This window comes from Lethenteron reissneri, chromosome 50, assembly GCF_015708825.2.
Source record: "Lethenteron reissneri isolate LAM-NWPU_2019-01 chromosome 50, ASM1570882v1, whole genome shotgun sequence".
Classification (NCBI taxonomy): Eukaryota; Metazoa; Chordata; class Hyperoartia; order Petromyzontiformes; family Petromyzontidae; genus Lethenteron; species Lethenteron reissneri.
This window is the reverse complement of record NC_083828.1, coordinates 1067786-1085226: the sequence shown is the minus strand read 5'-3', so window position 1 is coordinate 1085226 and position 17441 is coordinate 1067786. Positions and strand designations below refer to the sequence as shown.

The 17441-nt window shown below is 49.4% G+C and overlaps 2 protein-coding genes across 5 annotated transcripts in view; one reads left to right on the top strand and one right to left on the bottom strand.

The window, feature by feature from the left end:
* The window catches only part of LOC133355054 (AP-3 complex subunit beta-2-like), a 33441-nt gene extending 30379 nt beyond the window's left edge, over positions 1-3062 (bottom strand). The window contains exons 1-3 of the mRNA XM_061572314.1: positions 2953-3062; positions 1701-1828; positions 189-264 (exon numbers count right to left, since the gene is read on the bottom strand). Coding sequence (XP_061428298.1) covers positions 189-264; positions 1701-1807 — 183 coding nt within the window. The 5' untranslated portion in view covers positions 1808-1828; positions 2953-3062. The remainder of the gene's footprint in view (positions 1-188; positions 265-1700; positions 1829-2952) is intronic.
* Positions 3063-4992: 1930 nt separating this feature from the next.
* KIAA1328 (KIAA1328 ortholog) lies at positions 4993-15914 on the top strand. Of its 4 annotated transcripts, none has more exons than XM_061572326.1 (8): positions 4993-5181; positions 7181-7398; positions 8573-8793; positions 8975-9090; positions 10029-10138; positions 10655-12072; positions 12952-13023; positions 13289-15914. In XM_061572326.1, the coding sequence occupies exons 1-8, from the start codon at positions 5025-5027 to the stop codon at positions 13482-13484; spliced, it is 2508 nt and encodes an 835-aa protein (XP_061428310.1). In that variant the 5' UTR covers positions 4993-5024; the 3' UTR covers positions 13485-15914. The 4 variants fall into 4 exon arrangements, 3 of the variants coding, with proteins under 3 accessions (XP_061428310.1, XP_061428312.1, XP_061428311.1); XM_061572327.1 differs by lacking the exon at positions 4993-5181 and adding an exon at positions 5436-5625; XR_009756657.1 differs by having other exon boundaries at positions 10029-12072.
* Positions 15915-17441: the final 1527 nt, after the last annotated feature.

Genomic DNA, 17441 nt, shown 5'->3' with positions numbered 1-17441 from the left:
TCATCCCACCGTATCTGTTGCAATGTGGTGTCAGTTATCAATGTAGTGAGCTGTACCGATTCTTGCTTGTGTACCACTGGCAATGCAGTTATTTAGTTTGCTTTGAACAGTATTTCAAATCATACACATTGCAAATTCACATGATGACTTATTTACAAAGCAGGATCCAGTAAACCAGTTCATCGTACCGCGACAATCCTCTTCATGGCCTCCAGCTTCAACGAGTCTTTGTTGCTGTCCAGCATTTCCTTCAAGTCATCGTGTCTGAAAAAAACGATGAACATTACTTAACGTTGCAAAGCAGCACACAACACAAACGAGACAGTGCAGTAATGATCTTGTGTTCAGGGTACTCAAACATAATAATAACTGGCAATTATGTTGCACATTTGGCCCTCTCACCATTCTCATACGGCAGGGCAATCACAAAGGCGCTATTTTTGACAGCCTGATATAGTCTGCCAGTGGGGAGTAAAGTTGATGGATGCTATCCCAAATGAGTAATCTCCGGGAATTTTTTCAAAATTATCAATTTGGACCATGGTGCCGACACACAACAACGTCCTCCCGTTTTCAGACGACGTCACTGAATCTTGTACATCCTCAATGAAGCAGAAGGCACGCTTAATAATAACTACCAGGGCACGCTGCCGGATTTGATATCACCAAACGGGGAGATGTTAACAACTACAGTGTATTTTATAATTAGGTTGATCAGTCACACCCATCCAATCCCGACTGCTGCTTCCAGGCGCTGAACACGGATGGCTCTTCCTGCTGCGATGCCGATTCGAGACCCCGACCCAAAGTTCAAGACTCCACAACACGGATCCTTAGACCCCGACCCCAAGTTCAAGACTCCACAACACGGATCCTTAGACTCCGACCCCAAGTTCAAGACTCCACAACACGGATCCTTAGACCCCGACCCCAAGTTCAAGACTCCACAACACGGATCCTTAGACTCCGACCAAGTTCAAGACTCCACAACACGGATCCTTAGACCCCGACCCCAAGTTCAAGACTCCACAACACGGATCCTTAGACCCCGACCCCAAGTTCAAGACTCCACAACACGGATCCTTAGACCCCGACCCCAAGTTCAAGACTCCACAACACGGATCCTTAGACCCCGACCCCAAGTTCAAGACTCCACAACACGGATCCTTAGACCCCGACCCCAAGTTCAAGACTCCACAACACGGATCCTTAGACCCCGACCCCAAGTTCAAGACTCCACAACACGGATCCTTAGACCCCGACCCCAAGTTCAAGACTCCACAACACGGATCCTTAGACCCCGACCCCAAGTTCAAGACTCCACAACACGGATCCTTAGACCCCGACCCCAAGTTCAAGACTCCACAACACGGATCCTTAGACCCCGACCCCAAGTTCAAGACTCCACAACACGGATCCTTAGACCCCGACCCCAAGTTCAAGACTCCACAACACGGATCCTTAGACCCCGACTCTCAGCCTGTAGCCATGGCCCCAAGACCTCGACTCCAACCCTGGTCTCAAAAAATGACCCCAACGCTAACCCACGGACTCTGACTCCCAAGTACAAAACACCAATAACACCCGATCTGAATCCTCGCCCCAAAACGCTCACTCCAAGAACCAAACCATGGTTTCGAGACCACGACTACCGGTCGCTCCCCCAACCTCCCCGGCTCCCACCCCCCCCCGAGACTCACTTCTTGTAGTCGGCAGTGAAGATGCCCCCGCTGGCCGGGTCGTGCCCATACTCGGGCTCCCCTGTGGACGAGGAGCCCTTGTCCTCGTTGTACGGAGTGGTGCTCATGGTGCGGCCGCCTCCCGGGAACTGCGTGAGGAGGTGACACATGCGGGATGACAGCGGAGGCCCTCTCTGATTAGCGTGCGCTCTGCACACAAATGCTTGTTACGTGCATTACAGTGTGTATTATAGCACGTTACATAGTTGTTACAGTGTGTATTATAGCACGTTACATAGCTGATACAGTGTGTACTATAACATGTTACATAGCTGATACATTATAACACGTGATGCGGCTATTGTAACGTGTTAGAACACGTCACGTGGCTGTTGAAACGCGTTACAATACGTGGTTGTTATACCATTCGTGATAGCACATTCCATGTATGTTATAACACGTTACAATACCCGTCTCGCTGCAACAGATGCAAGTCAATACATGTTAACATAGCTATACGTGTTATTACAGCTGTTGTAACAGATGTGTCACGGTTACTGTAGCTGTTACATTGCAATTATATCCGTCACCATATCTAAAATGTTAAATAGTGTAATATTATAACAGCTACTACGTTGTAATTGATATTACAATAGCAGTTGTTATGCGTGTTACATCGCAATGTTATAACATGCTGCAACACACGACACACGAGCCGGTACGCTGTAGAGGATCTGTAATGTTACAATAGATATTGTCTACAGCGCTGTGTATTGTTACACAGCTGCCGAGCAGATGCTCAAAACGCCAAACGGCCAGCAACACGACTGCAGGATGTTAAACTAAATGCTGCAGCGTGTGTTACAGTCGGCGTTGTTATAATGGGGCTAGTAGCTGTCAACAAAGTGATTTCCTGCTTGGAGCATTCCCCAAGCAGCAGCCCCGGCCCAGAGGCGGACATTTGTCCCGGAGACTCTCTCCACAGAGCACAGCCGGCTGCTGACTTCCCCAACAAAGTGGGTACTCGATTTATCCACCCCGGAGGTGATGGTGATGATGATGATGTGGGGGCCCAGAAGTCGACCGCCGCCGCCGCCGTCACCCAACCCGGGACCTCGACTCGCGGCACCTTCCCGGAATAAACAACACAACGGCTCTGACAGTGCCCGCAGGTCACGGCTACACTGATCTGTCATCGCATTCGTAATAACGCAGTGGCAACAACAACAACCACAACAACAACAACAACGAGGAGGATGAGGAGCAGCATTACCTCGTACAGTGCGACAGTGGAGTGGAGACGCCGCGCCTCTCAATGGAACATGGCGAAGTGCGGCGCGGTCACGTGGGCGCCACGCGCCACTGGCGGAGGGCAGGGGGCGGGGTCAGAGATTTGAGGCGGGGCTAGGGGCGGGCTAGGGGCGGGGCTAGGGGCGGGGCTAGGAGTTAGGGGCGGGGCTAAGGGCGGGGCTTGGGGCGGGGCTAGGGGCGGGGCGAAGGGTTAGGGGCGGGGCTAGGGGCGGGGCTAGGAGTTAGGGGCGGGGCTAGGGGTGGTGCTAGGGGCGGGGCTAGGGGGCGGGGCGAGGGGTTAGGGGCGGGGCTTGGGGCGGGGCTACGTTGAGGAATTCGGGGCGAGGCTATTTTCAGAACCAGAATATTTATGCTGCAGGAGGAATCCGATGAGCTATGAAGCTCTTTTTCACAGATGTCCCTTAGGGGGAGGTTAGAACTTTACAACAACAATACAAAACATACTCGGAGTGCAAATCACTTAAAACATTTTTTTTATCAAGTCCACTGAGCTGTAGCTCCTTTTCAGAAGCGACCTGTCCCCAAATGACATCCCAACGAAGTGGCCCATCATGTGGAAATTAATAGCAGCGAAATAATGGGAATAATAGATAATAGTATATGCTTGCGTATGGCAGCTATACGTTCAGAAGCTAATGGAAAAGGTCGAGGTCTGCTCGCCACGAGAGGGATTCGGGGGGAGACAGTTTCTGTGGAGTGTTGATTTCTACCCCTCGACTGAAGGAACGCAGAGCACAGTAATTTGCTATCTGGTCCATAGTTTGGGTTGCATGGCCACAGTCGCACTGCGGTGCCTTGTGTCTTTACTCTTCCATTTGTGAAGGGGATGTGAGCAGCGCCATGTTGATGTCCTGATGCGATGTTTGGATCTCGAATGAGATGTTTATTCTGAACGTCCGCGTTGTTCCACTCCGTTCGGCCGCGTGTTTCCGTGTCTGTGCGAGGTTCTAGGATGGTGACACGATCATCCCAGAAGGGGGATCAGGACTTGAGTCGGCAGCAGCGAAGCACATTGATGAGGTCTTGGTTGATCATGGGCAGATCGTCATTGGCAAGAAAACGTGCAAATTCCTTTGTAGTTTGCGTGTATCTGCAGATATTTTGTGTCAAATTGTTCACCAGAATAGGGAGCCAGGGGATTTATATCTGTTTCAGCGTTCCAGTTATGATTCGCATTTTCGTTATTTAATTGTACATCTTGGCAATGTTGTCTGAGTAGATCAGTGAGAGGGCAGCACATCACCTGAGGTGCCCCGGCTTGTCCCTGCAAGTTTCTGGAGCAGGCGATTCTTGATTAGTTTATTGTCACAGATCTGTTGTATACGGGGCTTGTGGGTCAGGCTTCTGTCCGTGATAACCACGAGATGTCTGGGAGCGGTGTCACAGGCCACGAGGCCACCACAAAAGGACACCTGAAGGGCGGCATCTGTCGCATGATTGTTCAGGTGGATAGCATTTGTGGTGGTTTTGGAAGGATTTGGTCGGAGTCTGCGCGATGAAAATATGCCTCCAATAAACGGGGAGGTTGGGGGCGGTGCTAGGGGCCCCGACAGCCAAAGAGGTGGGGGGAGGGGAGGGGCCATTTCCTTGTGGACGCGATGACGTCACGACATCTGTCGCCATCTCCCTCACGGCGAATGACGCCATGACGTCATGACGACTTTCGCCGTCTCCCGCACGGCGAATGACGCCATGACGTCATGACGACTTTCGCCGTCCCCCACACGACGAATGACGCCATGACGTCATGACTGTCGCCGTCTCCCGCACGACGAATGACGCCATGACGTCATGACAAGTTTCGCCGTCTCCCGCACGGCGAATGACGCCATGACGTCATGACTGTCGCCGTCTCCTGCACGACGAATGACGCCATGACGTCATGACAAGTTTCGCCGTCTCCCTCACGGCGAATGACGCCATGACGTCATGACTGTCGCCGTCTCCCGCACGATGACGCCATCGCGTCGGCCGGGGACGTCACGCGCTCAGCTGCCCCGAGCAGCAGCAGCAGCGAGTCGCTCGGCGCGCGGGATGGAGCGGGCGAGCCGCGCACCACGACGCCGCCCCGCTGCGGCCTCCGCTACCGCGCTCCTGCCTCAGCCTCAGCAGCAGCAGCAGCCGCAGCAGCAGCAGCCACCATCGCGCGGCGCGCCCACGGCCCCGAGGCGCCGCGACGAGGCGGGCCCCGGTGAGAGACGCGCAGACGGCAGCGCGGGCTGAGTGGCGCGAGCGAGGGAATCGACTCCGCTATTCTCGGTTAGACGCCGAGGTCGATTCTTGCTGCCGTGTCGCAGTTCGGGTTGTTAAAACAATGTTTTGTATTAACGGTCACCGAAAGGGCAAAACCCATTACCGAATTGTCGCACACATAGAAATGTATCTCAACAAACGTTGCATTTAGTTTTTGAAGTGAATAATGAATGGAGCTGCCGTGGTCGTAATTAGCGGATGGAATCGTCTGGTAATCGAATCGGTCTACCGGCGCTGCAGTTAAATAGAATAATGGCAAAAGGTGGCTAAAGTATGAAGAATGTAAATTGTGAGGCGCACAATGTTCCACGGACAAAGCGTGACCGTGACCGAGGCGGCGCGGAGCCAAGGTCAAGTGCTGCTCGAGAGCCAAGTTCAACAAGTTGAGCGAAACGTGTCGACAAGTCTGTCGCCTTGGAGTGATGAGGAGTCTGTCGCCTTGGAGTGATGACGAGTCTGCGTCGTTGGGTGTCCTCGCCCGCGGGTCTTCGTTTGTGCGCCACCGACAGAGCGGCGTCACTTGCAGAGAAGCAGAGACGCTGCTGCTGCGAGAGGGGGGGGGGGGGTAACGTGGGCCGTGAGCTGGGCGTTGAGAGACCCCCCCTGTCCATCCAGATGTTTACATGGCTACGTCACTGTCGGATTACCGATTATATTTAATGTGTGACCCACATGGCGCTTGGCTATACAATGCACCAACCAATCTTCCACTGCGGTGGTGGGTGCCCATCTAGAACCCCATTCAAACCCACCGTGGTCTCTCTCGTCTATCCGATGAAAGTTGCATCGCTTGCAGCTGGGGTTGTTGGCATTATCCACCCTCCCCCCTCCTGATGTCGAGGGGGAATTGGTGAGATTCAGGACTGTGGCTCACGCAGCTGCACAGATTAGCACGGTTGGCTATGTACGATGCGAAAGAAGTTCAACAGACATGCTGACCCAATGACATTTATAATTGGCATTATCAACTTGTTTACCCAGGCAAGCCTTGCGCCTCATTTTTCAGGAGGGTCCTGCCAAGATGTCTCGAGAGGGGGCGATGTTGCAACGTGTCATCCCAATTGAGTCATTTGTCGGTACGGGCAACCATCGATATACGGAATACTTTACCGAGAACGTGTCCCTAAAGCAAAATTCCGTTTATCAAGCCCTATGTTCTAATTGGCTTCCATTCTATCATTGGAGGTGCATTGCTACGGAATGCATCATAATAAAATCACGCTTTAGAATGCAGTAAACCTTTTTAAAGCACATATTTAATAGAAAATCGATCATTTTATGATAAAATATTGATAAAAAATACTCGAAATAAGTCGCGAAAAAAGATCTGGACAGTTCTTATGGCCTATTGTTGTAGTTCTGCTAACACTTGCACTCCATGGCGTCTTTCCAGACATCTTGACTTTTACTGAAATAAGAACGTTGAAAAATGGTGAATTCCTGCACAGTGATCAGCACAAGGGGTTGAACCAAAACCAGCCAAGCTTGGGTGGCATGAAGAGTGCGGCAAACCAACACAGTCTGAAATGCATTGCGTGCAAACCACCCGGATCAGTGTTGTGAAATGCATGCTCGGACAAACGTTATAATTTAAAGATTCAAAAGTCAGTAAATGCATATTTAATATGGCGTATATAAAATTCGTTCCCTAATTTCTTGGTTACGTTTCAGCCGAATTCCAAATATTGAGTTTGCATTTAATGAGGGATGGCTGCATTGGGAAGTTTGGCCAATACCAGTTACATTTTATTTTTAGCTATCGGAGGAAACTGGAGAAACTGGATGAAATCCATGCAGGACTGGGGGAGAACATACAAACTCTACACAGTCGGAAATGGAACCCAGGCCCTTCTTGCTGCGAGACACAGGTGCCTCTATTGCACCCCCCTGCCGCCACTCGACTGTTGACCACTGTTCTCTGCGCATTGTTGTGGCAGGGCTGGAAGTGGAGGGCAACATGCGCGCTGCCCAGCGGTCATCGAGCTCCCTGGCGCCAGCCTGGGCACGGCGCGTGTCCGAGGTGGAGGCCAGGACCCCTGGCCTCGGAGCTTCCCACTCGCAGGCCCAGGCGGCGTTGATGCTGGCGCAGGGCGCGAGACGGAAGGAAAAGAGAGGCGGCGCAACGAGCGGAGCGACGGCAGCAACAGCGCCACGTGTGAGTGCAGGCACACGCAATGCCACGCGCGCAACGCAACAAAAGTATCCGCTGATTCATGATTTATTTGTGGTCAGATCTCGTGAGTAATATGCCAATGTGTGTGGTACACCCTCCTCCAGCCGACAAAGTCGGATAAATGTCACGTGAACAAATGTGCCAATTTATTACTGATTCGGCACAGCAGTGTGAAGAGCAATAATCCACAATATTCAACAATTTGATACGACGTTTTACTGGTAGTTGCAACCAGCATAATCAGGCGATTTCCAGAATTGTAAAAATCATTAGCATGTTACTCGAACGATGTGACCCAAAAATCCGTTATCAATCAATAATTGGTCACGAAAGCCTGCATGTTAAATGTATCTGCTGCGAATGTCAATATTGCATTCAGTGTACTTGTGTACATACATTGGATGAGAAAACACACCCAACATTAGTTTTAAATTACAGTGGGGAATTGCGCGTCTTCTAATCCGGTGAATAGCTCAGTATCACACCATGCGTAGGCTGTTGTGAGTTGTAGGCCTTCGCCATGAACACGTGTGTTTCTGCATCCTAAGTCCTAATCAGAGGATATATTATATGTAATTGCATCTTCACCTAATCCTTGATTTTTTTCGACGATTATATTTCCTGTTTTGTACTAGGGTTGTAAAACGACAACCCGTAAACCGGTAACCGTTTTTACAATCAATTCCTGGTTCTGAAAGTCAGGAAGTGGTGAGCATCTGCAGTGGAATGTTCGTAATGAATGCACTGATGGGCCCGTGAGAACGTACAAACCACGTGCCACATTGGCCATAATTTCTCAGTGAAAAGGTAAAGGTGCAGCACTGCAGTTGCCTTCTTACTGATACCACTGCTGGCGGAAGGGCCTCCACTAGAGTGAGCTCTAGAGGGTACAGTATTTGGTCTACTCTTCGATGTTGGATTTACAAGTCCAATATGCTAATCATTACACCATGCCAGTTCCTTTCATCTCTCAGTCGATAAGGTCAAAATGCCACGTTTGTTTTATACATTTCTATATGTGCGCAATTCGGTAATCGTTATTTTTCACTTGGTTGCAGGTAATGCAAAAAAAAAATCTCTTTTAACAACACTAACACGAAATGCGTTTTATTTGCTCATTCACTCGCGCGCACGGGCTGTATTGTCTCTACTGCAGAGTGCAAGACAAGGAACGAAGCTCGAGTCAGGCGCAGACTGCGAGGAGGCGTCAGGGGCAGTTGGGGCGGAGCGGAGACCCGCAGAGAGGGCGGGTGCCAGCAGTGGAGCGGTGGGCACAAGCAGTGGTGCGGTGGGCACGATGAGTGGAGCGGCCTGCTTGAAAGACTTGTGTCCCGAAGATAAGCGTCGCGTCGCCAATCTCGTTCGAGAGCTAGCCAGGTCGGCAAACAACAACGGCAACTTACATTTATATTGCATCGGTAATATAACGAATTTCTTTATGGGTGTGAACGTTGTGTGTGTGTTTATGTCTCTGTATGGGAAAAGTTGGTGTGAATTTTGTGCGTGTACATCTGTGTGAGCGTTATGTGTGTGTGTGTGTGTGCACGTGTGGCTGCAGGTTGAGTGAGGAGAAGGAGCTATGTGAGGACCGTCTCTCAGCGGAGACACTTTCGTATCAGCAGAAGCTCCAGCAGGTGGAGGAGAGGCAGGAACTCATTCTGAAGGAGAGGGAGGATATCCTTTCTGCAATGCCGCTCAGTTGACAACTGCCAAACTGTGCTGTCCACACCCATGAGAGGTCTAGACTAGCACATGGATCTGGTAAAACTAACATCTTACAAGCTGCAGTTAACACGATCTCGGCCTATTTCCCAATGGTGAAAAAATATGATTTAGGTTTTTTTGGCAGGCATATCAAATACCTTTAATATAGCTTCATCTAGATAAGATAGATCCTTCGAGGATAACCACCGAAGTCCTACGATGTCCCGTTTGGGCATGCCACAGTGTCATATTATCTGTTCCCTATTGGCATCTCTCAAGAAACATTCCCATTGGGCAGTGACATGGCCGAGTGGTAGCGTATTTGCTGCTTGTTGCAGGAGTTGGCGGTTCGAGCCCCCCAACCGTCCTAGTTAATAACGTGGGCGTATTAACAACATTTACACTCCAAATCTACCTTTACAGTGGACGTTAAAGATCTCGTGACATGATTTAAAAAAGAGTAGGTCATGTCTGCCTTTGTCACGGTTGAAATAAAAAAATGACACGCAAATTTGTTCATTGGGAGAAAACACACGGTGATATTGCATTTTGAAGGCAAACTGTACCCATTTGCAGGCAGTTGCTGCGTACACTTTGTGCCATGGTGGAACAATTGCCAGCAGAGATCTCCTAGGCAAGACCGCCACAGGGAAATGGATTGGTTGAGGTGAAATGTGATGTGAAGCGCTTTGAGATATCGAAGCATTTATCGCACCATAAATGAAAATCCTTCGGCCGTACTTTAAAGCCAGATGCGCATTGCCATATAACCGTATTGTGAAAATGTATATGAATATATGAATGTCGTATTCACGTGGTGCTAAAGATTCCGTGAGATGACACCACAGTCATTTGGGCGAAGGTTGTTCAGTTTTGTGGTAGTGTCTTCTCCTTGACAGCCATCCCACCCTTGCGATTGCAGTACTCGGAGTGCCAGCAGCTGCTGCTTGCGTACCAGGAAGAGCTTTCTACGCGCACACACTTGATCGGCATGCAGGCCCGTGCAGAAAATCACGCGGTCAGTATTCACACGCGGCAAATGGCATCGTCATTTGCCGAGCTGAAGTGGCTTACGCCTGTTATTCGGAGTTGGGGAGGCAGTGAGGATCGGGACTAACCAGGGCGGCCTGCAAGAATCAAACCTCGAACCTCTGAACAAGTGACAAACACGTTACTACTGGGCCATGTCACTGCCACGTGAGATGAGGTTGCTATGGAGCACGAGTTTTGTGCTTGAGAATTAGATCTAAATGTAATTTTAAATAAGCAAGTGGAAAAAAAATGAAATAGAATTCATACGTACAACCATACATGCACCAACACATTTGTTTATATAGTAAAATTATTGCATATTATGGATAACGATAAATGTAAAAAATAGAGTTTGAACATGAATTCAGGTTCCTGATCAACTTCATCTTAAAACAGCTGTTTAAATGAACTCCATCCTTTTGCCGATCACATCCGGCAGTTCACTGGCATTGGTTTCAGCAAGCCTGAAACCAGTCTCAGCGTTTGTTCTGTTCTCTTCCAGACAACTCCAGGGGCCCAGCCCTTTCTTGGTGCTGCTGATTTTGGCAGCCCTCCCTCGGTCAGGCCACGTATTGCGCTTCACCCGGCTCGAGACACAGACAGGCAAACTGAGACGTCGATGGGAAGTCAGGCAGCAATGGCACGTGGCTTTTACTCCCCGAGGGAATATGGAGTTGCCTATGGGAACCGCACAGGTGCTCCAGCTGTAATTAATCCGGTAGTTCCTGCTGGAATGCGGTCTGGGAATGCACAGGGAATCACATCACAGTTGTGTCCCCCTCATCATGTGTCTTTATCAGTGGGACAGGGGCAGGCAAACAGTTCTTACCATGAGGCACCATCAGCACAGGGTGGTGAGATAGAGAGCAGGATGCTTGCCAGACACCCACCAAATGGGTTCACACTGCCGCTTTCTTTATCTCCCTCGCAGAGTTCCCACCACCACGTAGCACGACCCAACTCCCAACAGCTGTCGGTGCACACCGTCCATAATGCACCCCAACGTAATTCAGCAGCACATAGCCCCCTGCAGAGACCGACACGCAGCCATGCACGAAACGGGGGGATTGGACAAGATGGCAATCCGAGGTTTGGCCCCGAGGCAGGTCCTGTCAGAACGGAGACACAAAAGGGGGGCTTCCAACCGCCGGGGTCGGTGAGTGTTGTTTCTTCCCCAGTGCCAAGACAAGGGACTACAGATGGGGGACTGGTACCAGAAGTAGGAAATAAAGGAACCCTTGTAAGAAGTGACGCTGGGATGTTAAACAGCGACAGCAGGAATCATGCTAGAGATGAAGGGATGATGAGGCAGAGTAGAGGTAGGAGGAGCGACACAGACTCAGGGTGGCAGTGTGAGGAGGGTGGAGTTAACGGACAGAATGAGGAGCAGGGGGAGTGTGTTCCTGCTGAGCACTCTGCCATTCCAACAGCAACTGTCCGGAGAAATGTTCATGAGCAGGGAGAGATGGCGAGGGTCCCCGAGGACATGCTTGAGAGCAGATCGCGACGAGAATACGAGCGATTAGCGGACGTCAGTCAGGGAAGGGGCGGCATTGAGAGGAATGGCAGGATGAAGGTGCTGCAGGAATGTGAGAGAAATGCCGGGAGAGAAAATGTGAGCGAACTCGAAGAGGCAAGACCTGCAGTGCAAAGACAACGGCTGGAGTTGGATGAGAGGAGGCAAGTTGAGGTGGGAGGTGAAGGTGGTACAAGTGACGGGGTGCGGAATCGTGCGAGGGAGGTGCAAGAGGGGTGCGATGGTCGTGGAGCCGTTGGGTCCGCACGCGCAACCAAGGCGGACGTGGAGAAGCAGCGGCGGGAGCTTGAATGGGAGAGGGAGCGGCTGAGCCAGCTGCTGGCGCAGCAGGAGGCGCGATTGGCAGCTGCACGAAAGCGACATGGAGCACCCCCTCACTCGTGGTGAGTGCTTGCGCGTACCATGTGGTCTCCTCCTTCCGTACGGCTGATGTAGATGCAGAGCAAGAACTACAATTTCACATTCAGGTGGTCAAGCCAGATAACCGCAGCAGGAGCAGCGGAGTGTATTGCTGTGATGTCTCCTTCGTAATTGTAAATCGGGCATTGCGTCGTTATATGTTGTACGGTCTGTTCTGGATGACCACAGTCGCACACTACTGGAGAGTTTTTAATTTTACAATTGTGCATCAGGTATCTGCATCCGCCATGGTTTGTGCAGATGTGGGTTAGGGTGGACCCTGAGCTTCGTGGAAGATGAAACTCGGGGGTCTTCTGTGTTGGGTCTTTCACAACAAGGTGTTTGTGAGCTCTTTTGAACTCCATTCAGCTCTCCAAGCTTCATCGGGGTTGAACTCGCATTATTGGAGGTTAAGCACCATGTGATGACGTGGCGGGATTTACTTTGTCCATCTGTTTTGTTGCCAGTGTTATCCGTTTACAAAACATGACATTTTACACTTCATTACGATAACTACGTTTTCATTTTGTAGGTGGTCGGTACATTAAATTTAACAGTTAGGCCTCTCTGTGCTGGCATCATTGTCCACATTTGTCAAATGTGTTTACATAGCAATATCGTCCCCAACTGTGAAGCCTCTGCAGACTATGTGAAACGTATCACCTTTCTTCATGATAGCCTTGCTCTATATAAATAGTACACATACCAAATGTTCTACGTTATTATTGTCTTCATAATCTATAAGCAGACTATAGAAGGCTATTAGCACCTACCCCATGGCCACCCTCCCATGAATGCTCACTTGTTGCCCTGCCTCCATGTCCCAATCACCATCGTCTGTGCTGCTTCATATTTACCAACAGTGAAGAGATGGCTGCAAGTTCCCACGTTCCCAGTTTTCTGCCAGTGCTAACGAGCTCTCCTTCACCCCAAAGGTACGATTCGCATAACATACCAAGTGGCCAACTGTCCGATATACGGACAGGCATCAAAGCTATACATTTTGAAAAAATATGAAAAAAAATTTATTACGTAAAAATATCCCCAATCAATAGTAATTTTAGTACATTTGGTATTGGCAACTGGTTCAAGTTATAGGGTTTCTTAAATACTAAAGAGTGGTAGTACGTGATTATTGTTGCACAAGATTGTGTCTAGTCTACGTTGTGGCTGATTTGTTTTTCCATTGCTGCGTGACAGGTACGAGGGGTCGGTGTACTCGCTGGGCGAGTCGCTGACTACCTCTCCGAGTCGTGTCATCGGTGAGTGTTTCTTCAAGCCAACGAGACGACGCGGACCTGCGCCGGAGCCCTTCCATCCAAGTGCAGTGCCGGGGACCTCAGGGGACAACTATGAGGAAACGCGGCTGCTGGAGGATGTCTTCTTTATTTGCTGACTCTGTTTGGTGTGCGATTGGCTACGCTGGTTCAAGACCAATGGGTGTGAGCCTGGGATGTCTACATCCTGTCATTTTGCTCTGAAAGCCCAAGTATTTTCCAGCTCAAATTAGCAATGAAGCGTTGCTCATCACCTGTTACAACCCTGAGCCAGTGGTGGAAATGTCACATTCACCTGGTGGGGCCGAGTTTCTCCATTAGACAACCACTGTTGACTTCCCCACAAAGTGGATACTCTTTTAAAGACCCAGGAAGGATGTTGAGTTGAGTCGACCTCTGAACTAGAATTGACCTCGGGGCCTTCCGATTGCGAGCCACTCACTCTCCATCTGAATTACCTGGCTGATAATGAGAATAAAAGCCTTTGCTGTTCTAGTCAAATTTTTATATTATAACAAAAAACGATTGCTTCATATTTTGCATACTCTGGCATTTTCATCACAATTGGATGATGTTAACATCAATAATAAGTTTGTGCTCGTTGCATTTACAGTTTTATTATCCTCAAGATTTTGATGCAATATTTTCATGATTTTTGTACATAACACTGTCATATTTTTGTAAATTGTGTTCAATTGACCTATGAAGAATACCATTTTGTATATTATGGATGTATACTTCTAATTGTTTGGAAATGTTTTTTTAAGAGTAAAATATTGCTAACTTAAGCTACTTTTGTTTTTTAAACGTTTTTTGAAAAAGTCAGTCTTGAGAGTAACGAAAGAAAAATATATTGCACAATCATAACCGTTACTCCGGGGCAAGGGAATGCAACCAAACTAACGAGAAGAGACATAGTTTTCCAGTTCGGTACAAGAATCCATATAATTCAACAGTTGTGAATACGAGAAGGTGGCCCTTGAGCTGCTTGCGGCTCCAGAGCCGTCTGTTACCGACCCCTGCCCCCCAGGGGCTCGCACAGTATTATTGTGAAGTTGACGCTTCAAGTTGTCACTCTTGAACGTGAACAATCTGTTCTGGTCACCATTCTAAGTGTGGTGTGAGCCTGAAGATAAGTCTGCCAACCGCTTGCTCCACCCACGATATCAACAGCCACGGTTGTGATATCACTGCACAGCTGATTGACAATACATTTCTTATTATTGAGCCGTAAAAATTATTTCATTGTGTCCTGTCAAGGACGAGATATGAACTTTGGAGTCAACTTTGTAAAAATTCCAAATGGTGGAGCTAATAGCAAAAAAAAAAATTGCCCACTCGATTCACTGTGTTAAGGTTTGAGCATGGGGCAACTTGGACCATCGAAATGACTAGAGACACGGCGGTGGTCACCCCACTCGAGATTGGTATGCAACTGCTGCTCTTGTGTCGATGAGTCATTGAAGACGCGAGGATAGAAACAAGCGAGTTGCGTTCACGACCAACATTGCTCGCGGGCGCTTGGATGGTCTTTGCCGCGCGAGTGGACAACTCAAAGTGTCCACACGGTGGCGCTTTGTAGTCGCGGAGCGATCCAGTGTTGCCACCGTGCTGCAGCCGGGGATGCGTTTCAGGTTCAAACATTTAGAATTGTGTTTTTTTTATCGTCTTCAGATGTATGTATTTGCATACTGTAATGTGCCTTCGTGATTTTCAAAGTGACGTCACCTGATGACATCACTTTTGGAGGGAAGAGAATGAAAGTGAAGTACTTGGGTCGAATGTCTGCGTTGCTATGAATCTGAGAGCTGGGGCAGATTCCTATCCTTGAGTGGCATCTTAAACGTTCACTTTTACTGTCTGCAGGATTCCAACTGCGATCTATTGGGTCAGCAGGGGGCATTTATCAATCTCCCATTGAGCAAAGGTTTACTGCGCACACATGAGAAAACTACATTACAAACCTAGACACAAAACTGCAGTATTCTGTAATGAAGTTCAACACAAAACCATCAGATATCGGTAGAAATCCGTTCCTTGGTCAGCACAGATGTCAATTCTCAGACGGGTTGGGTTCTTAAAATCTGAAATTGTTCTTTAAAATTTTGTGGGTGTTATAATACGTAACGCAATAGTCATGTTTGTCGTGGGGAATCGAACATAGATCGGCAGACAATATATTTTACACAACCCATTGGCCCCACAGCCTTCTGTGAGTGCATCATTTCAGCAGTCTTTGAAGGATACGTTTTGTATGCTTACCAATTATGTGCGCAGTATATTAGGGTTGTCACCTGTCCCGTTTGATCTGGACAGGTACCCATAGGGCAGTGCATGAATCAGGGCGGCCTTCCGGTTTCGAACTGCGAATCTCCAATAAGCAGAGAACGCGCTACCGCTGGGCCCCCAAATGGGCCAGCATCTCCATTCACCAGCGCTGCTGTCCAGCCACCACTCTGCAGGTCACCCAGACGACTTGCCCAGTCGCCACAGTGCAGGTCACAACAGCACTCACCCACCACACTCATTCACCACGCGGAAGGTCACAGCACTTCACTTTCTGCAATTCACTCTTATCTTCGTCTTATTTTTTTCAAAGCTCAATAAATACTGTTATCTTGCTCAATTCAACACAAAAACGTGTTGCCTTGTCAACTATTATGATGATAAAAGTGCTGTGTGTGCTGGCCGTTAGACGTGCCCTTTTGGGTACAGTGTGTGCTCAGCAGTTGTGTAAACAAGCCAAAGATTGAGTGAAATTCCACTCGAGCTGGAGGAGTAGTGACCGCGTGCGTGGGTTTGAGTTTTTTTTTAACCCACGGCGGCGAGATATTAACACCGTGATATTTGTGGTTTCCAAGGATCTCCCCGTGGTCGCCTGGACTCTTCTCCGGGTCCGATGGTGTTTCCCTCCACATTTAGCATTAAGACATGCGTTGAAAGTATTGAGCTGCGAATACATTTTCCACATGGTAATCCACTTCGCTGAGCTCTCATTTGTGGCCAGGTCGCTTATTAAAAAGAGCTACATAGCTCAGCGGGCTTTATCTGGTAAAATAAAAATAGTATTTCTTCTAGATTTGAAGCTTTCGTGACTGCAATGATTCATATTCTTAGGTTTTTTCGGTAAAGTCACGTAGGTAAAACATCAAAATTTATAAAAATAAAATAAAATAAAGATCACGACGTTTCGGAGGCAACACAAGTCTCCGTCATCAGGTGGGACCGTCACAGCTAATGACGGAGACTTGTGTTGCCTCCGAAACGTCGTGGTCTTTATTTTATTTTTTATTAATTTTGATGTTTTACCTACGTGACTTTACCGAAAAAACCTAAGAATAGTATTTCTTCTTCCTAAATAAAATTCGTTTCGGGTTAGATCGCGTAATTATGAATGTGTCGTTCAACCCGTTTGTCACGTAAACAGAACGTGCCAATTAGGACGTTCATCACACCCGTGTTTTGGAGAGTAAACCCACATTTACAGTTCGTTGGTGATCACAACCAGCTTCATCGGACGACAGCCAGAATTGTGATTTAACCCCAAAAGATAAAAAAAAACCCACGCCATTATTGTGGATGATAATTGGCCGTGAAAGCCCCGCTACGCCTTACACCACCAACTCGTTTTTGGTGAATTTGTTTTGACCGAGGGCCCCCCCCCCATGCCATGACGCCCCCCCCCCATGCCATGACCCCCCCCATGACCCCCCCCCCCCATGACGCCCCCCCCATGACGTGACGCCCCTCCCCCTCCATGCCATGACCCCCCCCCATGACCCCCCCCATGACCCCCCCCCATGACCCCCCCCCATGAACCCCCCCCCATGACGCCCCCCCCCATGCCATGACGCCCCTCCCCCTCCATGCCATGACCCCCCCATGACCCCCCCCATGACCCCCCATGACCCCCCCCATGACCCCCCCCCCATGACGCCCCCCCCCCCATGCCATGACGCCCCTCCCCCTCCATGCCATGACCCCCCCCCATGACCCCTCCCCCCCATGACCCCCCCCCATGACCCCCCCCATGACCCCCCCCCATGACCCCCCCCCATGAACCCCCCCCATGACGC

Excerpts from the sequence above, each read along its gene's own strand:
- KIAA1328 (XM_061572326.1), top strand. The coding sequence starts at position 5,025 with ATGGAGCGGGCGAGCCGCGCACCACGACGCCGCCCCGCTGCGGCCTCC. Across the intron at positions 8,794-8,974 it reads CTCGTTCGAGAGCTAGCCAG|GTTGAGTGAGGAGAAGGAGC; the intron begins GTCGGCAAACAA and ends GTGTGGCTGCAG. Across the intron at positions 9,091-10,028 it reads CATTCTGAAGGAGAGGGAGG|CCTTGCGATTGCAGTACTCG; the intron begins ATATCCTTTCTG and ends CAGCCATCCCAC.